The sequence below is a fragment of the Sturnus vulgaris genome, chromosome 1, assembly GCF_052056855.1.
Source record: "Sturnus vulgaris isolate bStuVul1 chromosome 1, bStuVul1.hap1, whole genome shotgun sequence".
In the NCBI taxonomy this organism is placed as follows: Eukaryota; Metazoa; Chordata; class Aves; order Passeriformes; family Sturnidae; genus Sturnus; species Sturnus vulgaris.
The window spans coordinates 63,214,211-63,240,635 of NC_142243.1; the positions used below are offsets into that span (position 1 = coordinate 63,214,211).

Here is a 26,425-nt window from a genome sequence, read left to right on the forward strand (position 1 = left end):
TTAGTGCAGTACACTTTTTGATACAGCAGTTATTAGAGGAAGAAACAGAAAAAATGCATTTAAGTGTCTTAGTTTTTATAGAAACCCTGGGTTGATTTTACAGAACAACCTGGGAATTTCCACCCAATTTCAGTGGCAGCATGTTCCAAATGATGGGAACTCACATAAAGTTTATTGACATATGGTGCCACCTAGCTAGAAGATGTTACACATTATGTACTACAGATTTGAACAGGATGCCATGGACACAGAGCTGTCTCCCAAATAAGCCAAACAGGAAATATCTACCAAACACACCAGAAAGGAATGGTGTTTATCTTGGATTAAATAAATAATGATATATGTTAAATAAACTCACAGAACTAAATCAAGTTTTTCCCATTCTTAGTGTTTAAATAGGACCATAAGATTAGAGGCCTTTACTGGTTAGTTCAAAGCTTTTATGTGTATATGAACTTATAACCTAGAGACAAGAGCAAGTAAGACATGGCTTAGGGAATTTTTTACCCTTCAAATAAGTAAGGAAAGGACTGGTAAATTTCTTCTTAAGGCTTTTTTTCAAATAAACCAGAATCACTTGGAAAATGCAACGGAGTACCAATGGTATAAGCATAGGCATGTACATCAACAAGGATGAGGAGCAAGAAATCCTCTTTTAGCTTGAGAAGCAGTAAAAATGCACTGTGACAAACAAGTGACTGAAAGACTTTACTTCAACCACTTACTTTAAAATGTTAGCATATTTTTACCAGAGGCTGCAAACTCAAGAGTCCAATCTTTCTACAAAATTTAGGAGGATGAGATTTCTCAAAGAAACATGAAAGCTTTTCTTGTAGCATTTAGTGAGCCCAATCACACGTCTCAGTACATTCAGCAAAGAGGCTACAAGTCAGTATCTGCCACTTATGAGAAGGCACCAGAGCAAAAACATTTATATTTGCTTCTGGGAAGAAGTTTTGCCCTAAAAGCATTTTTTTCCTGGGGAATGCAGGCAGTAGGCCTAGTGAAGGGATTGTCCAGCACCCATGGAACAGCAGTCGGGAGATTGCTGTGCTTAACTAACATTGCTTAAGGGCCAGATAGGCTGAATAAACAAGCAAACCTTCCTCAGGCATAAAGTGCTCTCTGGGACAGTAATGCTGCAAACAACATCCAGCCTTTTATACAACCAGCGCACGGAGCCCACAAAGGCTCATCTACAGAACTGCACAGAGTTTGAATGCATTCTGCCCGAAATCCAAGGTGAAGGCATCAAATAACATACTGCACATTATTTCAGTTTCCAGTCGTAAACACTGCAGTTCAAACAAAAACCAAAACAAAACAGCACATTCCTACAGAGGGGTATTTTAACCATTCTCCTGCGGAATTTCATTCAAGAGCTAAGGCAGGTAATTCAACAGCGTTTCAATAAAGATTTCCTCACCAACTGTAACTATAATTTAGAGCCTATTACAGGAATCAATTGATATTTACTGTATGAGAAATCAGACTGACTGGAGATCAAAAGCACATTAGTTTTAAAGACACTTTTCAACTGAAATAGTTTTGGGAAGCTGCAGACAGACACAAGGCTGTGTGTCCAAGCAAAATCTCACCAACACCACTTGTCACAGTGCAGCAGATCATCCACATCACCTCCAAGAACCCAAGGTCATGATGAATCAGAATGCAGGAGCAGCAAAGGAGCCCAAGCACACACTGCCACTGCCACACACATTTCTAACAGCTCCCAGACAGGAAAACCTTGCCATGTGCTTTCTGTAGCACTCCTGCTTGGAACGAAATAATCTTCCAATTTAGACTTGATCAAGACTTTACTATCAGTTATCTGACTGACCTCCTTGATGGTTCCTAACATCTTTTGAAGCAGCACATGAATTCAACCCAAAACTCTTAAGCATTTCAGACTTATGGAAGCAAACTCTTCCCTGGCAAGAAAAACAGATTTGCTATACATCAAAACTGCTTTTCTATTTTTATTAATATTTACAAAATAGTGTAAATTGATAACATTTGTCTGCTTGCACATAGTACAAAACCCCTCAGTTTCAGTATTGATTTATTATAAAATCCAAAATTTTATTTTGGAGTTATTGAAAAGCACACCTTATCCAGTATTTTTTCCATCCTATGAGATATACACATCATATTAAAAAATACAAGTATTATCTTTCCTTTGTGTTTCAAGATACAAGGGATCCCAAAAACATTCATCTTTTTCAAATCCAGGGCAGAAATTTTGTAAATGAGCATTTTGCTGGAACCACCAAGTACTGTCACTCTCAAATTAAGTGCTCTCTACAGAGATTTAAAAAAGATTTTAAAATATGGGGAAATGTTTAAAAACAATTCCTTCAGATTATCAGCATTAAGAGATGGAAAACACAATAATGATCTCAATTTAGGCAGTTCTTTGCTTCTCCTCGGAGATGTTCAGGTCTTAACCTGAACAGTAGGTAACAGAACAATTATCTACAGAACTGGTTGATAATTGTATTGCAAACATTTAACAACTGCTGCCATGATTCTGGGAAAATTATCACTTTTCAGTGTCTATAAAATACATGATTTTCTAACACATTATTTGCTGGTTTTCAGTCAAAACTCACACACCAGTAGGTAACACTCTCCTTTACAAACAAAATGAAAGTAGTTCTTGGTACATTGCTAATGACATTATGCACTAATTAATTTGGGACTGGGGCTTTTTTGTATGTTTGCTTGTTTAATCCTGTATACATGATAATATTATACAGCAATCCTCATAGAAAAGAGGACAAGAATGCAGTTTCTGTCATGGACAAAAACTTTATAAAAACATAATACAATTAAAATACAAAATAAATATAGTACATGTCAGATTAGTTACTAGTAGCATTTGAGGTTTCCGGAGACTGAAGAAATTCATAGGGATCATGAACCATATCTTGCTGTTCTCCAACACTCAGATGAGAGGGGCTTCCTGTTGAACATGGGGAAAAAAATCAAAACCTTAAAAGTACAGAAAGAGATATTTATATATATAAACAGCATGGTTATTTCACATGTTCCTTTTAGACTTTTAAAGTAAGGCAGACATCTAAATGATATTTAAAGAGGAAATTATAAAAAAAGAAATCACACAATTCTTAGTAATTTAGGTAATTTTTGGAAAAGTAATCATTATGTTATTACTCTGAGTTGAATAATTATACAAAATGCAACTGAGTATAATCCATCCAACATCTTCTACCTTCTCAGAAATGGCACCAAATTGTTAAGCAGTATGTTATACTATCATCCTGTCTTATCACTAAATTTTACAGTTGACAATGAAATGCTGTTGTAGAATCCCACTTGTTACTTGCTGCACACAACTATGCTGAAGTAAAATAATCATTATATACTCCTTAGTGTAAGTAAGGACATCAAATGCAAGTGTTTATATGGATTTGCCAGTGGGTTAGCAATTTACTTCAATCACAGCTAATCAAAAAATAAGAAATTACTTTTAGTGGTCGTCAAAAGTATATCTTGTTAGTTATCTCTGCCAGGCATAATTAAAAATGAAAACATGATCAGTCAGCACACTGTTTTATCAGAGTTGTTTCCCACAAAGATTTATGTACATTACAATGTAAGTTTAAACCAATTTCAAATAGAGCACAAGTACAGCAACTTCTGTGACACAGCTAACGTTACCAAGATGGTGTTGGTCTCTTTCAGAGGTATTGGAGAGAGAACTCAAATTGGATGATGGCCGGGATCCCACTCTGTCAGCCTGAGCTTCATGAAGGTCCTGAAGCAGTTTAGTTGTTTCATCCAGATGTAGATGGTTATCATCATGATCAAGCTCCTTCTTCACTTTTCCTAAGAGCCACCAACCAAAATCCAAAATTAGCACATGTACATTGACCCATGAATTACCAAGTCACTATAAAAAAGTTCTACCCTTAATTAACACAAGCATTGTCTATATACAAATTACCTCAATCTTGCATTTCCCCTCACACTTCTAAAAAGCAACAGCTGCAGACCTGTGCAGTACTGGAAGACCAAGGGAAGTGCCACATGGAAATGGCTGAAACTGAACTGACTCTCAGTATTTAAACATCAGTAAGAGCTTAATTTGTCTCCCTTAGCTGTTAAATGCCACACATGGACAGACTGGCCTGGGTTGGAAGGGACCTTAAAGGCCAACCAACCTCCCTGCCATGGGCAGAGATAGCTTTCACCAGACCAGGCTGCTCAAAGCCCCATCCAACCTCACCTTGAGCACTTCTAGGGAAGGGGCATCCACAACTTTCCTTGGCAACCTGTGCCAGTGCCTCACCACCCTCTCAGTAAATAACAAATTTAGTTTGTGGCAAAAGACAGTCAGCAAGAAGATCACTTAAATATCTAACTCAAAATACAGTTAAAACAGAATATGAAACCTATGGAGGCAAAGATATCCCCATCACAGAAGGTTCTAAGAACAGTATCTTCTCCAGCTACACTGATTTTGCACTAAGCCAAATTAAAGTGAAGTTGGAAAGAACTGGATGTATGTGCCAATATATGCTATTCTTTCATATGAAGACCTAAGAAAAATTCCCTCAACTTTACACAGGAAGACAAACTCCTTCCCTTCCTCTTTCTTAAATGTTAAATTTGCAAGAATTATAAGAAGTAATGTCATAAACTCACTCTGGAAGGTAACTAATCTAGCAGTATGATTATTTATAGAAAGGCCAAAGAAGAAAATATAAGCAGCTTTCAGTGGTGCATGAAATACATAGTAAGACTGATATGTCTAAACATTATCTATAAAATGGGTATTTATTCAATGTTTACTGAACTGCAATAAAATTAGTGAGACAGCATAATCAGAGCTTTTAATTGCCTTTCAAACTGCACCTATGTGAGAAATTTGCAGAAATCTTTTTTCCCTTTAAGTCTTCAATTAGTTTGGTTGTTTTCATAATCGATAGAGCTTGGTCTCTTTCACATTCAGAATTTAAAATACCTTAAAACATAAGTAGGTTGTTTGCTTGGATGATATTTTGGAGACATTTGACCAGCTCAGTTGCCTGCAGAAATGGCAGTACTTCTTGTGGTATCTAAAGGATAACTATCAAAGGTATGTATTTGAAATAGCATCCAAATTATTTTACAGAACTGAAGATAAAGTCTATCGAGCACCAGAAGTTTCTTCTGACTTTTGTTCTGGGATATTCTGAGTGGCAATATGATCGGGTTTCACATACTTACGTAATTCCCAATTTATTTTAAAAGACATCATATGAAGCAACATAATTTCTGAATGAAAGCTTCACACTGATTCTTAAAATTTATGTTATTATGAACACAAGAAATACAAGCAAAGCTATCAAAATAGTGAGGTACAAATACTTTGTTTTCTTCAGCTGCACAGGAAAAGTTAGCTTGGATAACACAAGGATGTCTCAAATGAAAAATACAGCAAGGTTTCATTTATCAACCCCAGACCTATGTCAAATGTATACTTATTACTACTTTTCAAACACTTTTTTTAGTCTTGGCAAATCCAGCTGTCATTTTGTCTATATGGTACAACTAAACCGTAACTGATGTATTGTATATTTAGTTACCTACCTAACGAACTTAACATAGAAATATCGAGAGATACATCTGAATAGGGCTTCATGGAGAGAAAGTCCAAGTCAGAAGTGTTACTGTCTCCAGCAGATTCTCCAACCTATTAAAATGCAAGAAACAGAAAGATTAGCGAGAGTCACAAGCTGTCATGTTAACTTTACAATGTTTAAGCACAAATCCACTCTCAGAAGTGTTATCTCAACACCTGAGACTGGAGCATCCATAACCATCTTGGCTAACCCGCAATTCAGAGACAGCTCAAAAAGGTTCCTGGACAGACCAGTCACATGAATGGCCAGGGATGTGCACAGTAGTCCGAGTCTTTTATCTCATGATAAGGACTGCTTAAACTCACACACTCACCCATGGCTCATTGTAGAACCCCAGCAGCTGCAAGTACTACCAGCGTCCCTCATCTTCTCCATATGTGAACATCGGATCTATTGAATTTTTTGGTACAGTGGGCCTCCTTCACAGTATTAGCTGGAATGTGTCTCTCTAGTATTTTTCCTACACATTTGGATAATGAAATACAGCCTGCACTCTACAACTCCCTTTCTTTCCGTATCCATTGCAATATGGCTAACGTAATGGCACAAAGGAAGAAATCAGAGTCACTAAGCTTCAAAACCCATTCTAAGGGAAATCTCTGAGGATGCCTGATCCAGCAGGAGAAATGAGACAGGTAAACACACAACCAGGTATTATCTTTTAGAAATATGAAAATGAAACCTAGCACTTATATGAAATAACTTAACCAGTCACCTTCTGGAGAAATCCACACTCTTCCATAAAATATAAGGAATATTTATAAAACTATGATTTTTTTTAGTTGCTATAATGCAATTCATATGATTTTTATGTGAACTGCCACGGAATGCAGTGTATATCTTCTGATGTCACAAATAATTTTCAAGATAAAACCAGTACCAGCTAAAGAAAGATTTGATTAGTAGCTGTAAAAGCATAAGACATGCATTATATACCCATACTTTCTAATAGATATTTTCAATGGATGTGGCAAAACTCATTAATATTAATGGAGTTTTTCCAATTTTGCAGCAGGCTAAACCTCAAATATTGACCAGCAGATCAAGTACCTTTTTCGGATCCCTGTGTTATCTTTCTGCCTCTTGGACTTAGTTATGCATGTTGAAATAAGCTGAAGAACAATAAAGCCACAAACCAAAACAGACTGAATATGAGAGGATTCATTTTCAGTACTGCAACCTTATTCTAGATAATGTAATTTTAGTATTTTACCTCAGATTGTGCACTGAAACAAAACAATGTCTCAATACTACTTTTTGGTTGGTTTTTTTTTTTTTTTTCCCTTTTGTTTCCCTCCCCTACCCCACAACCACTTTACCATAATCTGTTTGGAAGAATCCAGACAGGTATTACGCAACTTGTGTTCCTCTTTTATAAGAACTGGCAGAACCTAAAGAACAAAGAAATACTTTAGATCTTAGCATTTCATAGCTTATATTTACTAAGAATGTTCCTGGAGAACGTTTGTGTAATTTACTGGTTTTCCACAATGAGGTCTTGGGCCATCAAAGAAAGCTGTCACATTCTGTGATGTTTGAGTAGAACATTCACAAAAAAATGAAGACCATCTCCTGTCTAGGACAATCACATACAGTCATGTCAATAATTTGTAACTAAACAGGACAGCCTCTCTAGGAATAACCTAAAGCCTCTCCTTTCTCATATATTCCACTTATCAATCTTTTCTGTATTACCATACAGAACAGAGGCACATTAAATAAAATAATTTGAATGTTGCAAGCTCAGAGAACATAACTTTCTCTACTTTAAATGCCAAAACGCTTTTCCCAGTTAAAGGCTCCAAACAAAGACAGTATTAGCATAACTTACTTTAACTTCATCCAGTGGTTTTACTGGGATGTTTCGCCTCTGGAAAGAAAGAATGCCAGTAACTGCTTATATTCAACACATGAGAAAGATAACTTTCTTGTACCATTTCAAGTCTATTCAAACCACACACAAAAAGAAGCAAGAGACAGCTAACTTCACACATCTGTAATGCAATTAGAATGCAACAGTTGCTGTTCTCAAATATTTTTGTATTATGCATTCTAATTATTTCTTCTGCTCATAAACTTTATATTCAAATGCAGTATCTTCATGATTACTTCAGTAACTTCTGATCACAAATCATTCAGGGTTGTACTTTCAGAGCTACTAACTCTTACTCAAATGCAGCAGTACAAAATGCTCAAGCATAAAACACCATGTATATGATCACTGAAACACACTTAATTGTGTAAAATCAGCGGATATCCCTGTATGTCACAACTGAACAGCATTTTCAAGTGTAAATAGCCATTGACCCTTCGAGAGGTCTTCAGAAATTCTCACCTGGAACAACATTCATAGAAATATGTGGTAAAAGGCAAAGGCACATTTTATTTTAAAATTAAGTTGACTATGTTGCATATATACATTTCTATATGTAGCAGAGTATTCAAAATATTGGATCTTAACTTTTTGAACTAATGTAAAAGATTTCCTGTTATATGTACCATCTTTTTCCCATAAGGAAAAAATCACACAGAAAATTCTAAGGAATCGTCAGTGTTTTTCATTATTTCCAAACACCACCCACCCTATTCCACTTCTAAATGTGCAAAGATGTAGGATACTCTTATTTCCACCATGTCAGGAAGCCTAAGTACTTTCCGTCTTCCCACCCTCCTTCCCTTTCTTTATTCTTCAGTCTTTCAGAGTGTCAGTATTTTAAATAGCAGACAATTATTTCAAACTAAGAGTGGCTTCCAAAGTGAAGATGACATGAAATTTATCTTAAGAAATTTTGCAATTTTTAGCTTATTTTTGAATGCAATCATTCTCACTAGAATCTTACACATTTCTGAGAAATCTGTCTTCTCCAATCTTAGAATGCATCTCATCAGGAAAGAGCTTTTGTAAATAAGTTAAAAGCTTTTCCTGTAGACACTACATGAACGTAAAAGTTAGCACTGAGGGGTAACAGACACCTGGTACAGTGATAATTAATCTGTTTTTAATTTTACTTCCATGTTCCAAATAATTAATCCTTCCACGAGAAATATATTTTGCTTTTCAATTACGAAAAAACCCAAAACCTTAACAAAAGCATTGCAATGTAACTCAGAAGTCTGTGAGTGACAAGGCTGCCCAAACTCCATCCAGTTGGTTGGTTGGTCCCTGCTATGCTGCATCTCCTGCTTCCTCCTTTCTGCAGTCACACAGTGAACCACGTTGGAGAACTGACCCAGCCAGAGAAAAGGATTCCTCTTTCATTGATTAATTCAGTCTCTAACTTGGTTTATGGTTGCTTGAACAGCCAAGCTTGCACTGCTTAAACTGACAGTGGAAAACAAAGCATCTCACACAGTATTAAAAAGCCAATAGGTCCATTCTTATTCTGATGAATCTGTGCCACTTCAGTGAACCCAGGACACACCTGCTTTAGCTGATAAATAGTTTTGGAATGGTCGCCACTAGTGATCTGGTCCAGAAGATCATCAACTATTTTCTTGCTGTAACTTCCGGCATCCTTCACAAATTCCTGTAAGCTAGCAGGAATGGAGGTAAGCATTACAGAAAATGTTTACTTTTGTAAAAACTACTTCAACTTAAAAAAAAAAAGGAAAAAGTGTGGGTGTAATGCAGTGTATTTGGGAAAGCATATTTTAACTCTTTTATGCTTCTTCAGAAATCAATTAAGGCCATCAGGACATAGAGCTTTTTCTTTCAATAGTAAAGGAAGTCTGCAACTTCCTGTCTTCCTTCCCTTCGTTTCTCACAAGTACTAGCAAATTTTGACTTGAACTATCACTGATGGTAGGTTATAGTGGGTTAAAAAAAACCCACAAGGGATAAAAAGCTTGAGATTATTTCTTCCCCTCCAAGATAAACAATTTAATGATATGTAGCATTTTTCTTTTCAAGTAACTTTAACTCTTTTGAAAACCCTTAAAAAACATCATTCTTTTAAAAGCCACTGAAATATATAACTCGTCTTTTAAAATTATTTACTGCTGGGTTTAAAGTAAAACACTACATCTGTGGTAACTATAATATACTGTGGTTGAAGACCCATAAAAACTCTGCAATAAAATATAGTAGCTTAAAAGGACAAATGGACCCCCCCCCCCAAAACTTTCTCCACTGCCAAAAAACCAAAAAGAAAACAAACAAAAAACCCAAAAAACCAACCAAGAAGGATGAAAGGTAGCTTCAAATTTTATAGTGATTTATTTTAAAAATAAGTTTTACAAAAACAATCAGGATTTGGAGGCTCTTAGTTGAGATCTAATTTAAATTGCTTTGCAAAAAATTGCTATGAGAAGTTAGCCCTCCTAATAAGGAAGCCCTTACCTTAAGGCACACTGGATTCCAGTTTCATCACCATATGCTGAGTATAGGAGCTCCATCTCATCTGGTTTCAAATCATGAAATATAGAGTTGTTTTGCAAGGAAGGTGCTGTATTGGCACTGGTAAGAAAGGTTACTACACAGGTAAAAAACACAACAAATGATTAGCACAAGTGTCGAAGATCACACGGGGAAAAAAGAAAAAGATTGTGTTTTCTGAAACAGATACAGAAAGTGACATGTATTTTTTCTCCAACTGAAAGCAAGAGCAGTATCTCAAGGACACTTCCAGACTCTAGAATCGGCACAACTATTTTAACCATATAAACAAACATACTTTACTACTGAAAAATCAAGAACTAAGTTATCCACACCACTCAGAGAAGAAAAGAGTTCATGGCCACATTCCCTTTTGTATTTCTACACTTTGTGTGCATCTACTTTACTGTTGGTTGCCAGTCAGTTTCTGGACAGCAGGTTAGAAGCTATTAAAAACTGTCAATAATAACAGAAAAAAAAATTCCAGTCTGCAAAAATGCAAATGACTGGAAGTTGTTTTTCAACTGTAAGTGCAATTACTATGGAAAAACTATTTCCCCTGGAGAAAGTGGACAACCGTTATTGGAAATCATCTATTGTGGCTATAACACTAAGGTAAAATATTAATCCATAAACTGCTAATTAAATTACATTTAATAAGCAAAAAATTCTATTTAATAAAAACTGTATTCTGTTGTTAATGGAATTGCTATACATTATAAAAATAACCAAGTAAATTTTCATATAGAAACAGATATAAACTGCAATTATTTTATATCAAGTAATTGCCTGAACATTTAATAAACACAAAGTTAAAACACAGTCTTTAGTGATTTACCTTTATTTCTTCGTTCATCTTTGAAGCCCAGCGTAGTGAAGCCAGGTAATAATTTGCTTGACAGTGAACTCAGATCCACTGGATGAGTTTCTTCCTCTAACAATTTGATTTAAAAGAAGGCTTAGAAAAGCATTTCATGTTTACAATTTGTGACAAATAATTAGAATTTGCTATTTTAGAGCTGTAATTAACATAAAGACTAAATGTCTTTTAAACTATACATTAAGGGTAGGTACTGTAATTCAGGTTCTCCACTTAAATTTCAAACACAAGCTATAAATATGCTTCCATGTCATATTCACATGATCTATGGCTTACTTCAGTTATTTCACTTTTAAAGTATACAGCATCATCTGTAATTATTTTAGTAGCTGATTCACAAACTTTCTAGATCTAGATGTAACTGAAGTGATAAAAGCAGTCTCTTATGTTGTGGTTAAGTGGTTGTTTGTTTATAGAAATCCATTACCATCACTCCTTCAATTTGCAGTGGCATAATTTCAGAGGCATTAAATCACCTTTTTTTTTCCCCAGAAATAGGTAATAGGCATGGATAGCAGCCAAAATGCTCAATTTAATTCCAGAAAAATTTACTACCAAATGAAAAAGTCTTTAACAGGCTTGTGTCTCTCAATGTGATTAGTCAAAAGCATTAATATATTCATCAGTGAAACAAGAGGAAAGCTGTGAAAAAATTCTAATCTCAAAAGGTGCAGAGAAGGAAGTGCTAAATCAACATGACACTCAGCACCAAAAAAACTGGCATTTCATTCATCACAAATTTTCAATACTTCTGCATCTTGAGTTTGAAATCAAAGCAAAGGAAAAGCATAAAACAATATAAATAACATAATAGTAACAGGAAAATAAAAGAGAGAAAAGATCAAGGAACTAAAGAAAAGAAATTGAGCAAAACCTCATAAATTTAAAACAGAAATTTAGCTAATGATTTAAATTAGGTAATAAAGAGGTAAAAAATTATTCTAAATTTCCATCTGTGCATTGCATATTTACATAGGACTGCAGCACTTTCATTCACCTTTTGTCATTAGATATTAACACTACAGTGTACTTGCAGTAAAAGTTTGTCTTCCAAGTTCTTTATAAAGTTGTAGCAATGCTTAAGTGTTTACAAGGAGATATTATTTTATCTTCTCATTGTTAGCATCAGTAAAACAAAGCATCTGAAGAGTTAAAATATGGAAGGCAAACATCTTTGGGGTGTTTGGGGAAATGATTTGGGAAATAACAAATGAAAATAATACATTTTTTTTTTTTAATTAAAAACAATTTAAAAACTCATCTATACTACACAGGATCTGTATCTACAGATAAGACTTCAAAATCTGTTAAAACATTCAAGACTAGATATGTTTGCTTGAAAGAGTATGGCTTTTACCTTCTGCTTCTGGATCAGATGAATTTACTACACTAAATAATAAAGTTCCATCTCCATTTTTTTTCAGATAACCAATCTGTGAATAGAACCAGAAAGACACAGGAGGAATAATTCAGAACTGTTCACACTCAAAGGACGAGTTGCCCATTTACAGAGAAAACTATAAAAAGCATTTTTAGCTGCATTAAGATATTGCACTTTAGTATCCCTTTTTTCATACAGAGAACCTTGGGTCACAACTATTTAACACCACCTAGCAAGAGTTTCAGAACAGAAGACTCAGGAGCAGAAGTTCATACATCATCTATATAACACCTTATTCATCTTTCTAAATCAGATCTAAAGTTTTCACCCAAGACAAACCCAATTCTATTATCATTAGCACAGAGCCAGTCTTTCTGACTGCTAAGTCTAGTACACACATTCTTTTTAGAAGCAGAACTGTAACTCCCATTCACAAACAAAGTCACTGTGTATTTTCAAATGTAGATTGAACTGCTTGTTTTCATGTCTCACTCACAACTTTCTCTAATTAGAAGTACTTTTATGAACACATTACCAAATTCTTCAAGAGGAAGAAGTGCTGTGGCAGACCTATTGAAGCAGACAAGCACAATGCTAAAGACAGGTGAGAAAGATGACAGAGCACACCAGGGTCTGTAAAGCCAGATCTGATGCAACAAGCAAAGCTAATGTCAGAAACTGACTTTACATGAATTGAGAAAAAAATTACCCTAATCTCTCAATATAAAGGGAAAATGAAATCTGTTCTCTCCCTACAAAAAGATTAGCAAATACTTCCAAAGAAATCAACAATACATCTCTCCTATTTTTTTTATCCCCCTCCATCTGAAAAAGTTTAAAACTTTCTCTGTACAGGAGCCAAAGCTAATATTGGCATACAATAAAAACAGAGGTGAGAGATGCTGGAAAGAGAATTAACAATATCTTCAAGTGATGACAAAAGTTAGCAATGAATTGTAAGAACATGCCAGTGTTACCTAAATTCAGTGGGACATGCAGTGAGGCTGTCAAGCTGATTTAACAGCCTTAACAATTAAGAGTTGCACACCTTGAGAAACTTCCATGAACAGTGCAAAACTGCATCAGCATGAAAGACAGGTACGGCTTTGAAGAGATTTTAAAAGCCACTCTTACGTTGTAGGTTTCAAATAGTCTTCAATCCTAGCAAGTCTTCTAATTATCCAAAGAAACAGAAATACATTGAAGCTAAGTCTTCACCCATTAATCTTTCCAGTTTTTACTTCGTAAGTTGAGTCTAAATTCACTGCATAATCAGGACCACTGCCCCAGAAATGGACATTTAAGTTTGAAGACACAACACTACTTTTGCTTCAGAGTAAAGTTTCTTCTGCAATAGTTTTTAAAGATGTGGAAAATACAGGATGTGGACACATCCTGATTCTTTTCTCAACTGCAGCGGCAACTAGAGTGACAGATGAGAAATGGGAGCAAAGGTGGGAATAAGTCTCCATAAAATTCAAGGGAAAGAGAGTAAATGTATCTCAGTACAGATCTATAGTGAATGCCCGGAGCATTCGCTCCAACCCTAGCATAAGGAAATGAAGGAATCCACCACCATCATCACAGAGCTAAAAAACCCACAGCTAAAAAAAATGATCCTTCAGAGAAAACTGCACCAACAGCACCGCCAAGCTTGTCCTTCTAACCCATGGAAGAGCACAAAACCAAAATACGTGGAACATCAGAATGACATTCAGGACTGTCAAACTTGCTACCTAAACCTCGTCAAAAAAGATCTTTATATTTGGTACTCACGCTACAGCTGAGAGCTACTACGTGTAAATACAAAACTACAAGAGTTTACAAACTCTCCTCATTAAAAACAGTAATTTAACACTAAAAATATGTTAATTCTCAAGGCAGGGAGGAGACGGGGAATCCTAACAGCCCTTCAACCTATGCCATAATTTACTTTTTCTGAGGTTGCAACAATAAGACAAGTGTGATGTTATTTTAATCACTTTCAATGCAAAGAGCATCAATTCAAGATTGAACATTTCACTGTTTCCTGCAAGTGAATTTCCAAAGATTTTCAGCACACAATAGCTCCTGAGATCCACTTAGGACCCCCTACAGTGGCTTTCAGTGGAAACTAAATGATAGAGAACAGTGGTATAGGTATTCCACACAGAACATACATCCCAGATGTTCCAGTCTCAGAAGGCCTAACAGTAAAGCCTGTTTCCTAATGTGAAACAAAGCATTCAGTAGTCAGGCACAAACTGGAACTGCAAACTGCCATGTGCAGTAGACCTTGCTGTTGGGTAGATATCGATTGATCCTATCCCGAGCTTCATCTGCTGCATGTTCCACTAGTGCCAGGACATGTTCTTCAGCAGTGCTGTCTGTCAGGCTGCACGCATTCCCCTCAGGTTCAAAAATGCAGCTAAAAAAGAGAAGAAGAAGAGCTGTAGAAATTAAAAGCTGAAACAAAACAAAGGGCTGAATTCTGGCTTTGCTTAATAGAACAATCAGTCCCACTCTTCTCCCAGTGTTAGTCTACTTCAGCATTTAAGTGGAATTAGAATCATATTATGAAGTTTTTGCAGCAGAAGCTGTGAACTATCAAACTACTTAACTTCAAAAATTTAATTGTTTCTGTACCTTGATGAAAAGGAAGTATAAATGAAGTACAAAACAGAGACTGGGAGTAAAACTGGCATTAATACAAGGTGAATGCTCTATGCATCCTTAGTCTCTCCCATGCATGAATATGCTATTTTCAAAAATACCTAACAGGAAGATGCAGGAAAGAAATTATGTAATGAGGGATAGAAATTGTTGCTTATCAGAGAAAAAACCCAACATGCTGCATTTATGATGATTATGTCATAGCTGCTTGCAGAATAGGACAAAAATCCCAGTCCAATAGGGGGTCCTTTAATTCCTATCCTTTTTAGTATTGGCAATCAGCATTCCTAATCTGTATCAATCACACAACTCCTTGTAATTGAAAATAGTGAATTTAACATCTATCTTTCAGTAGATCCCTTTGCATAAAAGCTCCAAACCAATAAAATCGTACTAAATAAGCATACCCAAGGATGGAACAGGACATAGCTATCACATAAAATCAGAAAAAGGTAGTATCATAAAGAGAGTTGTGAAGATATCATAGAATATGGCAGTCTTCATTATATTTTATATATAAAATAAGTGTTGTACATCAAAGTATTTCAGGTATTATATGGACATTAGACACTAGGGCCAAACACCTTAGGTACTGGGTAGAGCATCTCCTCACACCAAATCCATTTTTCTCTCCTGGGTTATCTTCTTCCATTTGCTTAGCTAAGAATTTCTCTCTGTATAGAGATTCAGATCCGATACACAAGTAAGTTTTGCTATTAAAGACAATAAAAAGATCACAGGATCATACTATTACAAGACAAATGTGTTATACTATTTTGTTCCATTGAAACTTTAAGAAAGGGTGTACATACCAGGAAACTCCTCAACAACTGGCACTTTCTATCACATACAACAGAATACTTAAAGGACAAGAACTTTGAGAGAATGTTCAGAAGATTGCAACATCCTAAACAAAATTTTCAAAAACTATTTGAACATTAGGATGTTCATGCAATCAACTCACTTTTTCCTCTATACAGGGTTCTAAGCTGCTTTAACACTTTGCAAACATTGACTTCAACTCCTTCTCTGTTTGTGACCATGATACATGAAGGCAAAAAATGTCTGCTATTAGGCTTGATTTTCCCCTTTAAGGGTCTTATTGTTCATCAAAAAATACAGTATCAGTCCTACAGATGCAAAAAATACAAGTATTTAAAAGTTCAAGTTAATTAGAAAAAAAACAAATTAATTCCAACTACTAAAGTTACATAAATATTGAGAAGAACAGAAAGTAGACCTATACTACAACTGATGGCTGAGAAACTGGTACCAGGATAAAATCAAAGGTCATAATTTTTAACTATCTGAACTGTATATTAAGGTAGATATTAAAGACAGAGCCACACTGTATGGTTTGGCAGTCTCAATTTCTTGCTCCATGACAAATAACAAAGTTACTCCTGTGGCAGAGTTTATGCAAGAATTAATGCCAGACACCACACAAACCAAATTGTCTTCTAAAAAAATACAAACAAAAACCAAAGCACCTCCCCCTCAAGACTTGTTTACTAAAAGGTGCTTTCAGTTATTTCTATCCACAATCCATTAAACAAAGGACAAATTACACAGGTTCATTTCTGTATGTTATCATTAGAATAGCTTCCACCACAGATAATTACTGTTTAAAATTATTTTTGAGGATACAGTCTTCTACATCGAAAAAAATCCCCTAAATTAGACTACTACTTCTTCAGTCAGCATTAAGGACTTCAAAAATTCTGAAAGTGTAAAAAATGAAAAGAGGCTGATGAGAACTCTTCACTTTTAACAAACATGAAACACAGTATATTTCACTTTTTTTTGCTTTTAAGATTTAAAAGGAAACCTGCAGAACATATCTACATGATCTGATTCTTTATGACATGACTAGTGATGCTCTGCTGCAGAATTTTTTCCCCAAAAAGTTCCAGCTGATATAATGCTCTACAATTTAAATTCACAGTCTATCTTTGAATGCCTATGCAAGAACACTGAACAATGTAAGTTGCTTGTATATCATGGTTTCTCCTAAAATACCATAAAATAAATTGACTAAATTCAGATTTAAAAAAATCACCTAACATTAGATTTTAGTTATATAAATATGAATTTGTGGCACGCCTCCACCTATTAGCTGGAGGATTACTATTGTACTAGCAATGTATTTTACCAAGGAGCTTAATAAGATTTCACTGGAGAGAGGTTATCATCTGTTCCAGAAATAATTTCCTGTACCTGTGTACCTGCCACACAAGATTAAAGTTAAATAAAATCACTCACTGATTTGGGGCCACTTTGCCCTCCTGGAAAGAACCTCTTACATTTTGATGAGACTACTTTAAGAAAGGAAAAAAAGGGACAAAATGCAAATGGTATTTGTAGCTATATCCAAAATAAAGTAACATTTTAAAGCATCATGAGAAGAAACGACTCATTATTTAATACAGATATATAGAAAAATGAAAAAATCTCTACAGACATTAATTTTAAGTGTTTGAAAGAATATGCACTCATCTTTTGAATTGCTTGCTTTAAGTTAGGGTTATTAAACTGGGTTATTAAACAAGTTCTATAAATAAACAAATAAAATTGCCCATTTATCCTATGGAACTCAAGGAAAAATGCTGAGTTTTTTTCCTCAGTTCTCTGCTGCTGTCTAATACTGCAAAAGCTGCAACAAGCCAGTAAGCATGCCCGTTAAAACCTTTACCTAATAACTTCTTTATTTTGCTTTTTGGATTTCTTGGTAGTCTCTGCTTGTACAGGAACAACTTCAGGAACAGGTTCTTCAACTGCTGTGTCTTCATCACCCAAAAGAGCTGCCTGCTGAGAAAAATCCATGTCCTGCATAAACGACATGCTGCGCTTCAAAGCTAACAGCCGTTCCTAGAATCAGAAAGGACAGAGCGGCAGGGACTTAACCTTTCCCTCATAGCCAAGATGCTATGATAATGGGATGGGATGGGATGGGAATGGCCATGGCCTTATTTTGTTCTTATTGTCTCGTTTCCAATGGCGATGCAACATGATTTGGTCATGGTAGCATGGCATCAGAATTTCTGCAGCCCAACTATCAAGAGAGAAACAAACAAACAAACAAACTGCATATGCAAAAACAACTATTTTACACAAAACTTACCATCACTGTAAAACATACACACACACACACGCACACACACACACACAGAGCAGCTCCCAAAAAATCTTCCTTTGATAAGCCAACAACTGTACTTGAGTAAAAAGTATTCGTGACACCTCTGAAAACTCCTCCACACCCAACATCTTGAAAAAATTAGTGCTTTCTTTTTATGAAGAAATAAAGCTTAAATGAGATCTTGTTTTCAAAGTGTCAGCCAGAAGTAGTATTTTACAGTAGAGTTCCATATATGTGGATCTTAACTGCTTGCACTGATAGAAGCTCTTACAGACTTCAGTGGTGCAGGTAAAGTTGAGAAATAAGTAAAAATTCCTGGGTTATAACACGAATGGCATTGAGCCCTTAAATAAAGCAGCACTAACTGGCACTGCTATAAATCATCAAAGATGGATGAAACAACATTTACCATTGTTACTTTGTTCCTTTTAAGTATGGCAACATAAAAACCCCCAAGGTTTCTGCTTTTTGTTTTTAATAGGTCTCTTACTTTGCTCATCATCTTAAAGCCTGTGTGCAGTATCTTCTTGGCTAGCTTGTAGTAAACAGTATCTGGTCTGTTGTAAGTCATTGCATTATCACACATCAGTTTAAAATCTGCCTGTAAAATACAAAACAAAAGAACTGTAAACATTTCAAGTCTCTTGTTAAATGACTGAAAGATACCGATCCATCTTGGCAGCTCTTTGAAGAACTGAAGAACTTCTTTGAAGAAGTAATATTCTAGCAGCAGGCTCAAGACTGCAAGCCAGAAGGAGAATTGCAAAGGTCCAAGCCTCTTCTACCTCTCTAAGATGCTCAGTTTCCTTTGGAAACTTCCCAAGTTTCCTTTGGAAGTGGCTTTTCGTTATAAAAAACACACTCCTCTGAATGGCAAATGTAACATCATCTCCTTAACCAAATACTGGACCGAGCCACCAAGGTAACTTTTTACAGCCTTTAAGCCCTCTGCCTCCAATTACCAGGACCATCACAAAGACAGAAATTCAGAAGATGACATGGAGGAGCAAACTATGTGCCAAGAAGCAGACAAAGAAGTGCATGTAAGGTACACTTCCTGTGATGGCCTTTCAAGTGCTGCAGAAAAAGCCTGCCCAACTTTGAAGTAGATTCTTTTTTTCTGAAGCAAAACAAATGAGTTTTCTGCAGCAATTGCCCCTCTTCTAAATGCAGGAGAGTGTTCTTGCAGACTCTACTCTTAGACAGATTTTTTTACTGTCTTGTGACTAGCCTCAGCTCTTATATCAGACAGGTAACCTTTTGAGTAGACCTTGTTTCAGAGGCTAAAAACCTGCAAACTTCATTTCTGCATTAAGCTTATGGCTTTTTAGTTCTGTGTAATTAGGTACCCTCAAGTATCTAGAAAGGGAGTCCAATTCCTTTTCCACTCTAACATGGGCAGACTTTTAGCAGATTTTAATTACTCTTCTGACTACTAGCAGAAGCTAAGTCCTTGAGAAAAAAAGAATCTGTCAGTCTAAAAAATACTGCCATTTTCATTTTTCTAGGTTTCTATCCCACCAGTTTCAATGCTGCAACTTTGCCTGTAACTTAACAGTCACAGAGCTCCCACCTAAACTTCCCTTTTAAGCTGTTGAATAAGACAATCTAGCAAGACAAAAATTAGAGACCTGAAGGCATTGCTGATGGCAATGCTATCATGAATTCCTTTTCACTATTTCCCATAAAGATCTATAGCAAAATAACCTTTGTTAAAGCATCTGTAAGAAATGTAAACCATCCTTTGCTCACCTTGCTGTACCTTTCAAAAAAAGAGATTAACCCTGAGAAAAAAGCCAATGTGCTCTTGCCAAGGTTACCACCATATCAACATCAGCCTAGGAAAATACAATTCCAAAGGCTGCTAATAATTCATGACCTTCATGTCAGAGTTAAGGAAAACTCCTCTCCTTCAGGAGCTAGCAATACCATGAAAACATTTCTTACTGCACTGTTTGCAAAATCATAATGCATCTAATAAATTATTACAGCAATAACAATACACTTAATAACTAAGTTAAGCTGCAAATAAACTTGCCAAGTTTCTGTCAGAAAAAAATTTCAAATGAAGTTATATGAAAAACAGGATAATTAAAGATAAAAAATATGTAGTTGTTATTGATTCATATACAAGATGCTTCAGTATATCAACAAGTTTCTTGCAGACAGGTCCAAATTACATTTAAATCAATGTAACAAGGTCTAGATATAAAAAAGAAGCTATTGAGCTCCTTTTTTGTCCTTTTAAAGTCTTTGTGATAGTCTTACGACTATTGAAGTTTAGCAGCAAAAATTCCACAGAACTTCAGATGTTCTTGGTCTCCATAGTAATTTACAGAAGACTGTAGTAGAATCTGACAGATTATTTGTAACACACTGAATATACAAAAGTGCTCAGTTCTGAAAAAAACGAGCACTAATTAATGTAAGAAAGGCATCTACAGTTAAAAAGAATCTTCAGTTTCTGACTAGTTGTGAAATATCTAAATCTTTATTAATTCACCTTGAATTCAGTGACTGATTTGTATTCATTTGCTGCAATTTTTTCCTTCATCGTACCAAAATCCATAGGGTGTTTTATTATCATGGAATATCCAGGAGCAATGGCATCCGTGACTGGAAAAGCAAAAAACCCATGAGGATCTTTCCTAAAAATGAAAACAATACATTTAGATTTACAGCAGCAAACAAAATGATCCTTGCTTTTTTATCACATTAATGACGCAACAGTACTACTTAAAAAAACAAAAAACACTAAAAACGTTCTCATAAAACAGATGCAGGTTTGAAAAATTTCCTGATAAAGGAGAGAATTTTGATTTCACATATGTAGACTTTTTTTCAAAAAGAAATTCTTGAAAATTTTAAAATGCCTGTCAATTCAATTCAACAATCACATTATCAATTCAAACTAGTTCTTGTATTTCTTAATTAATTTTTGTGTGTTTTCTATGTCTCTACACTCCAACTTTTGGTCTTTTGGTTTCATTGAGGAAAAAAGCTCAAGTCTTCTTGTTCATAAGGTCCTCTAAAAATAAATACAATGTTTAATTTTTTGAAGTTAGTTCCAAATTCAGCTTAATGCTACGAAATAAAATATGACTGTTTTTTTTAAAAATGGATGCACGTTTAAGAAAACAATAAAATAAAAAGCTTCTCTAAATTCAAATTATCAAGTAACCAGACCTAAATTTGCTTTGTAATTGACAGTGGAGACTGAAGAAAACAAAATTTAACTAAAACAGCTCGGTCTTTTGAAGTATTGTAGAGTTATAACTGGCTTTTAATCTCTAAACTACATCATTAATATTTAATAAATTTATAATAGCAATTGTATCCTCTGCCCAAAACACTTATTTCCCCACGCAATGCTAGAATTGCAAAGTTGGTAATAATTTTCCTCAACTTATCTTTAAAAACTACCATATCTGACATGGTTGCAAAGGTTAACAAATATATCAGTCAGTCTCTAGGCACTACTTTTAAACAGAAAACCAAGATAAGAAGTTGCCAAGTAACACATATAAATATGCATCAGACACGGCCAACACAGCTGAAGACACAACAACATTTACTACCTCTGAAGCTGTCGAAGGAAGTGTTCCAGTAATTGCTGAATCGGTGTGCTCTCATTTTCAGCTGCATTTTGAGATGAAAACACAGATAAGTGCAATGAAATAGCATATGTGTATACTTGTTTATTTAAAAATATAAATACCAGAGAGAAAATCTTACTACAATTACAGCTTGTAATTCAGCTGATCTGAAACTGAATGTGACAGGGATTTCAAAGCAGAACACATTAGATTTTTAAGCACACAGTACCCATTTCTTCTTCTTTTGTTTTCTGAGCTTCTTTTTTCATCACATTAAAACCTACTAGCCATTAAGTCAGATGTAGTGCTAAGTGTAGTAGCTCTAAGATTATGTATTAATAAGATAAAAGTAATTACACTATGTATTTTTGCAAAAAAAGTGAAAATTGGTTCCTCAAATACTGCAGCTGGGAAATACATATTCTTACAACTTGCATGTTCACCATGCAATTTTAATGGTTTCTTCACTATAAATCCCATGCAATTCTCTAAACCTTTCAATCACAGAGTGACAAACAGGTGCAGATTTGCTGGCAAGAGAGGTAACAATTACAATTTCACTTCCTGTACAGATCACATAAGAAACGCTACCTGTTAATTACCTGCTACTTCAGAGAGACTGGCTTTAGTGAGGTTTGAAACATTAAAGAAGCATCAAGAATTAAAAATTCAAGTCTCCATCATGATAGAGAAAGACATTTCCTTTCTTAGCCAGAATAGGTCGGGTGTAATTGATATGTTTTCCAATACCATTTTACAACCAGATGAAAAGAGAATCATAATGGGAATAGTTGTTATCTTGTCAGTTTTTAAGGCTCCCGACTACCCAGAGGCATAGAACTCTGACCTGAAAATTTCAGTTACCTTGATAGCTGATAGCCACCATTCCTCAATTTAAAGTGTGGTCAAAATGATAAAATTCCTTGGGATTACTTGACCAGTCAAAGAGTAGTATTCCAAAGACAAGACTCACGATATTCCTAAAGACACAATTTTTTGCTACGAGGTTCCACTTTCAGGCTAATGTGTAACTGAGATCATGATGTAATTGAAAATTCTCTAAAGCAAAGCTTTCCACTGAGGAATGCTGAGTTTTAATTATCAAGCAATGGCTACAGTTAGAAAAAACAAAATCTGAAAGGATTAAACATGCGGAAATCGCCACACACAAATGACAAATATTTTGGCTGGTGATAAGAATTAAAGAAGATCTGTAAACGAAAAACAGGGGTCGTGTGTGGTGTCTACAGTTTTTAGAGACACACTATCACAACCTCCTTTCCACGAGAATAGAGATACTAAAACTCCACATAGGTTAGAAAACAAAATAAGAGCATAACAACACCTAAGAAGTCTCCACAAGAGTTTTTTCCCTTGAACGAAGTAAAACTTAGTTTCAGATATTCTGATCACTGTTGTGTAAATGCTAAGGAGAAGGAATTACGGAGCACTATGTGCAAATAATACTTTTATAATGAGGTTTATTCTGCCAAGCTGCAGAAGCCAGAGACAGATGTCCTTGGCAATGTCAGTCACCTGAAAACAAACCTACAAAAACATGGAAGCACCAAGAGGAATATTGACTTTTCAGATAGCAGAAAGTTCTGAATGTTGGAAAAAATAAAGTCCCTACATTTCAGTAAATCTTCATGAAAATTTTACCTTTCGGTACCTTTGACAAAAGCTCTGTTTTGTGTACTTTTAAAAAGAATCAAAATAATTTTATCTTTCACACTGGTTACCTGGCTGAGTTCTGCATGCTCTGACAGGACGATCTGGAGGAGGTTCAACCTCCACCTTTTTCCCAGGATCAAAGTCATCAGTTTCTCCTTCAGTGTCACACTGCTCCTTCTCCCTTTTCCTCTTCTTCTCTTCCTAGGACAGCAGAGAGAAGACATATTTCAGAGGCATGTACTTGGAATATGGAATCCCACACATCAAAAGGTAAGTAACAGTGATGTTTTTAATTTGGAATACTCATTCAATATCCAAGCCATAATATGGTTCAAACAATACTGCACACATTTTCACTATCACTTTTTCAACTTTATTCTCCAATTAAAACTGAACTGTTCATCTTTTGCTACTTTGTATTTAATACAGTACTGTTCTATCATTCCTGCATGCTTACTGAAAAGACAAATTCTGAAGCTATTTATATGTAAAACTGCACAATAATAAGCTACACCAGAGAGCAAAGGAAGTTAATTTACTATTGAGTAAAGATCAGTCTGTGGCTCCACTCTCATCAATGTATTTTGCTGTTTGTCACATTAAACAGAATTGAGTAAAATATGTGACAACTCAGCCGACAAAAGAACCATAAGAAGCAGTGGTGGTAATTAATGATCTCCTCCTGAGTTTCAAAGCAAAGGCATCCTAAGTCATTCCTGAAATCCCACAACCATTACCCACATTTGCACAGAAAAGCACACTTTCTTTAACCTTCTTTAGACTATGGTTTTGCTGCTTAGCCATTCATTAGCTTATTTTGAATGTATTAATAATGAAGTTCTGAGAAAAAAAATCCAAACAACCCCCACCCCACAACTCAGTAAAGGCAATCGATACTGCAAAATCTTGTATGAAGGACAGCTGGTTTTGCTACATTTCAAGTCCCAGCCTGAAACATCTGTACTAAGAAGATTGTGTACTATCTGTGCTGTATTGAAGACCTTCTGAATGAATCCATGAGATCTGTCACTTCCAGTTGATTTTTTTTGTTAGGCTTGTATTACTTGGAACTGACAGATGTTAGCCACGAACACACACAAAGTAGCACTGAAAAAACTGTCACACAAGAATAGTAAAACTACATGACAGGAAAGAATTTAAAAAGCAGAAAGGTCCAAGAACCATTACTACACAAAATAAATAGCATTAAAATTAAATTGTACAACTAATTGTGCTGTCAATGCCCTACTGCTGATTTTAATCAAACTCCCCAATGTTCAACATAGATAACTAAGGTGACCACATTATTTGGTACTAACAAAGCCACAAAGCCTAGCACACAGATTATTCCAAGAGCCAACCATGTAATGTACCACAGAAGTCAGCAGTTCAGAAGCTGTTTTGAGTAAACATATAAATTTCAACGTCCAGTAACTTGGTACACCTTAAAAAGATAAACACAGCCTGGATTTATTTGAAAAGATGAAAATACTCTCCCCTCAAACAGTGAGAGAACATGTTTGTGGCCTGGCTAAAATACAAAACATCCAACTGAAAAACAGAAGCATTCATTTAAGGTAAATAAATAAGGAAAATAAAAAGTTATATGAAGGAAGCTTTTACTTTGTTCATAGAATCATCACAAAAGGTATCTCCTTTAAATGGCAGAAGTACCAACTCACATACAATGGTTTTCTACGTTTCTGAAGTGCCATCTCCACACAATAAGCTTCTTGCAACAGTGATTTAAACAAAGTTCTGCACCAGATTTTAGATCTGATAGGCAAGCATGAAGGCTGGTGTGTCTGAATTCTAAAAATCACAGCTTACCTTTCTCTTTCTTCTTTCCTCATCATCTAGATGCTTTTCTTTTTCCTTCTCTGACTTTTTCTTCTTTTTCTTCTTCTTTTCTTTATGTCGTTCTCGCTCATGATCTGATCTATCATCATAGTAACTAGAATCATGCCCTGACCCAGAGAGTTCGGTGACTTCACTGCCTCCAACTTTAAGAACCAGCTTTAAGGGTTTTTCCAAAGGCTTGTCCCCATAATCTAAATTTAAAAAGTAAAAAATAGAAATTAATAAATGCACAAGGACCTAATAGCACACAGCAATTACAGAATCAGTCTCAATTAGGTCAGAAAAGACTGCTGAGATCGAGTCCAATCTATGACCAAACACTACTATTTCAACTAGACCATGGCATTAAGTGCCACATTCAGTCTTTTCCTAAGCACCTCTAGGGACAGTAACTCCACCACCTCACTGGGCAGCCGATTCTAATACGTAATCATCCTTTTTGTAAAGAAATTCCTTCCCAATGTCCCCTCGTCCTGTCAGTGGTTGCCTGGCAGAAGAGACTGACCCCACGGGCCTACAGCCTCCTTTCATGCAGCTGCAGAGTGAGAAGGTCTCCCCCGACCCTTCTTTTCTGCAGGCTAAACAACCCCAGCTCCAAAGCTTCTTCTAGAACTATTGTTTATAAGAATTCGCTGCAAATCAGCGAATCATCAAATATACACGATACATCTGGAAAGGAAAGCGACAGCTAAGACTAACAAATCCTAGCGAACAAACAGCCGTTCCGCACGTTGTGATGTTCCACAAACCTCCAAGACATAAGAAACCGGCTCTTCGGCCTCCCCTGAAATCGTCGCAAGCTCCTTGCAGAGCACGGTGAAATGACTCAAGCATCGCTCAAGCACCGCAGCGGCCGGAGCCCCTCAGGGGCAGCCGCGGGAAGCACGGAGATGCTGGGGCTCGCACCCCACGGCCCGCCCCGCGTTCCTCGGGCCGCCCCCACCGCCGGCAGCTCCTGCAATCGCAGCGGGGTCTCTGCCCAGGCACCCCAGCCCCGCCGGAGCGCCGAGGGAAGGGGCGGCTGTGTCCCGGCTACAAAGAGGCTCCCCCTGGCTCCTTACCGTAGGCCGTGGCGGAGGTCGAGCGCCATTCCGCCTTCTCGGCTTTGTGCTTCTTGTGCTTCTTCCCCATGGCGGAGCGGCGGCCGGCCCGCCGGAAGCGCTGGGGCGGGCGGACCCTCCCTCCCGCCTGCCGCGGAGGAAGATCCGGGTGAGGGGCCG

General features: G+C 36.2%; 1 protein-coding gene across 4 annotated transcripts; it reads right to left on the bottom strand.

Moving 5' to 3' along the window:
- Positions 1-1,966: 1,966 nt before the first annotated feature.
- BRD9 (bromodomain containing 9) lies at positions 1,967-26,406 on the bottom strand. 4 transcript variants are annotated; one of them, XM_014877397.2, is made up of 18 exons: positions 26,267-26,405; positions 25,176-25,396; positions 23,414-23,546; positions 21,654-21,714; positions 20,579-20,723; positions 18,566-18,676; positions 17,632-17,747; positions 15,524-15,613; positions 14,562-14,694; positions 12,264-12,339; positions 10,865-10,960; positions 9,991-10,123; positions 9,074-9,185; positions 7,483-7,521; positions 6,971-7,042; positions 5,599-5,701; positions 3,685-3,852; positions 1,967-2,965 (listed from the first exon to the last, which is right to left on the bottom strand). In XM_014877397.2, exons 1-18 carry the CDS (start codon positions 26,334-26,336, stop codon positions 2,865-2,867), a joined length of 1,980 nt encoding a protein of 659 aa, XP_014732883.1. In that variant the 5' UTR covers positions 26,337-26,405; the 3' UTR covers positions 1,967-2,864. The 4 variants fall into 4 exon arrangements, with proteins under 4 accessions (XP_014732883.1, XP_014732876.1, XP_014732900.1 ...); XM_014877390.2 differs by having other exon boundaries at positions 17,632-17,807; XM_014877414.2 differs by lacking the exon at positions 15,524-15,613 and having other exon boundaries at positions 17,632-17,807; positions 26,267-26,406.
- Positions 26,407-26,425: the final 19 nt, after the last annotated feature.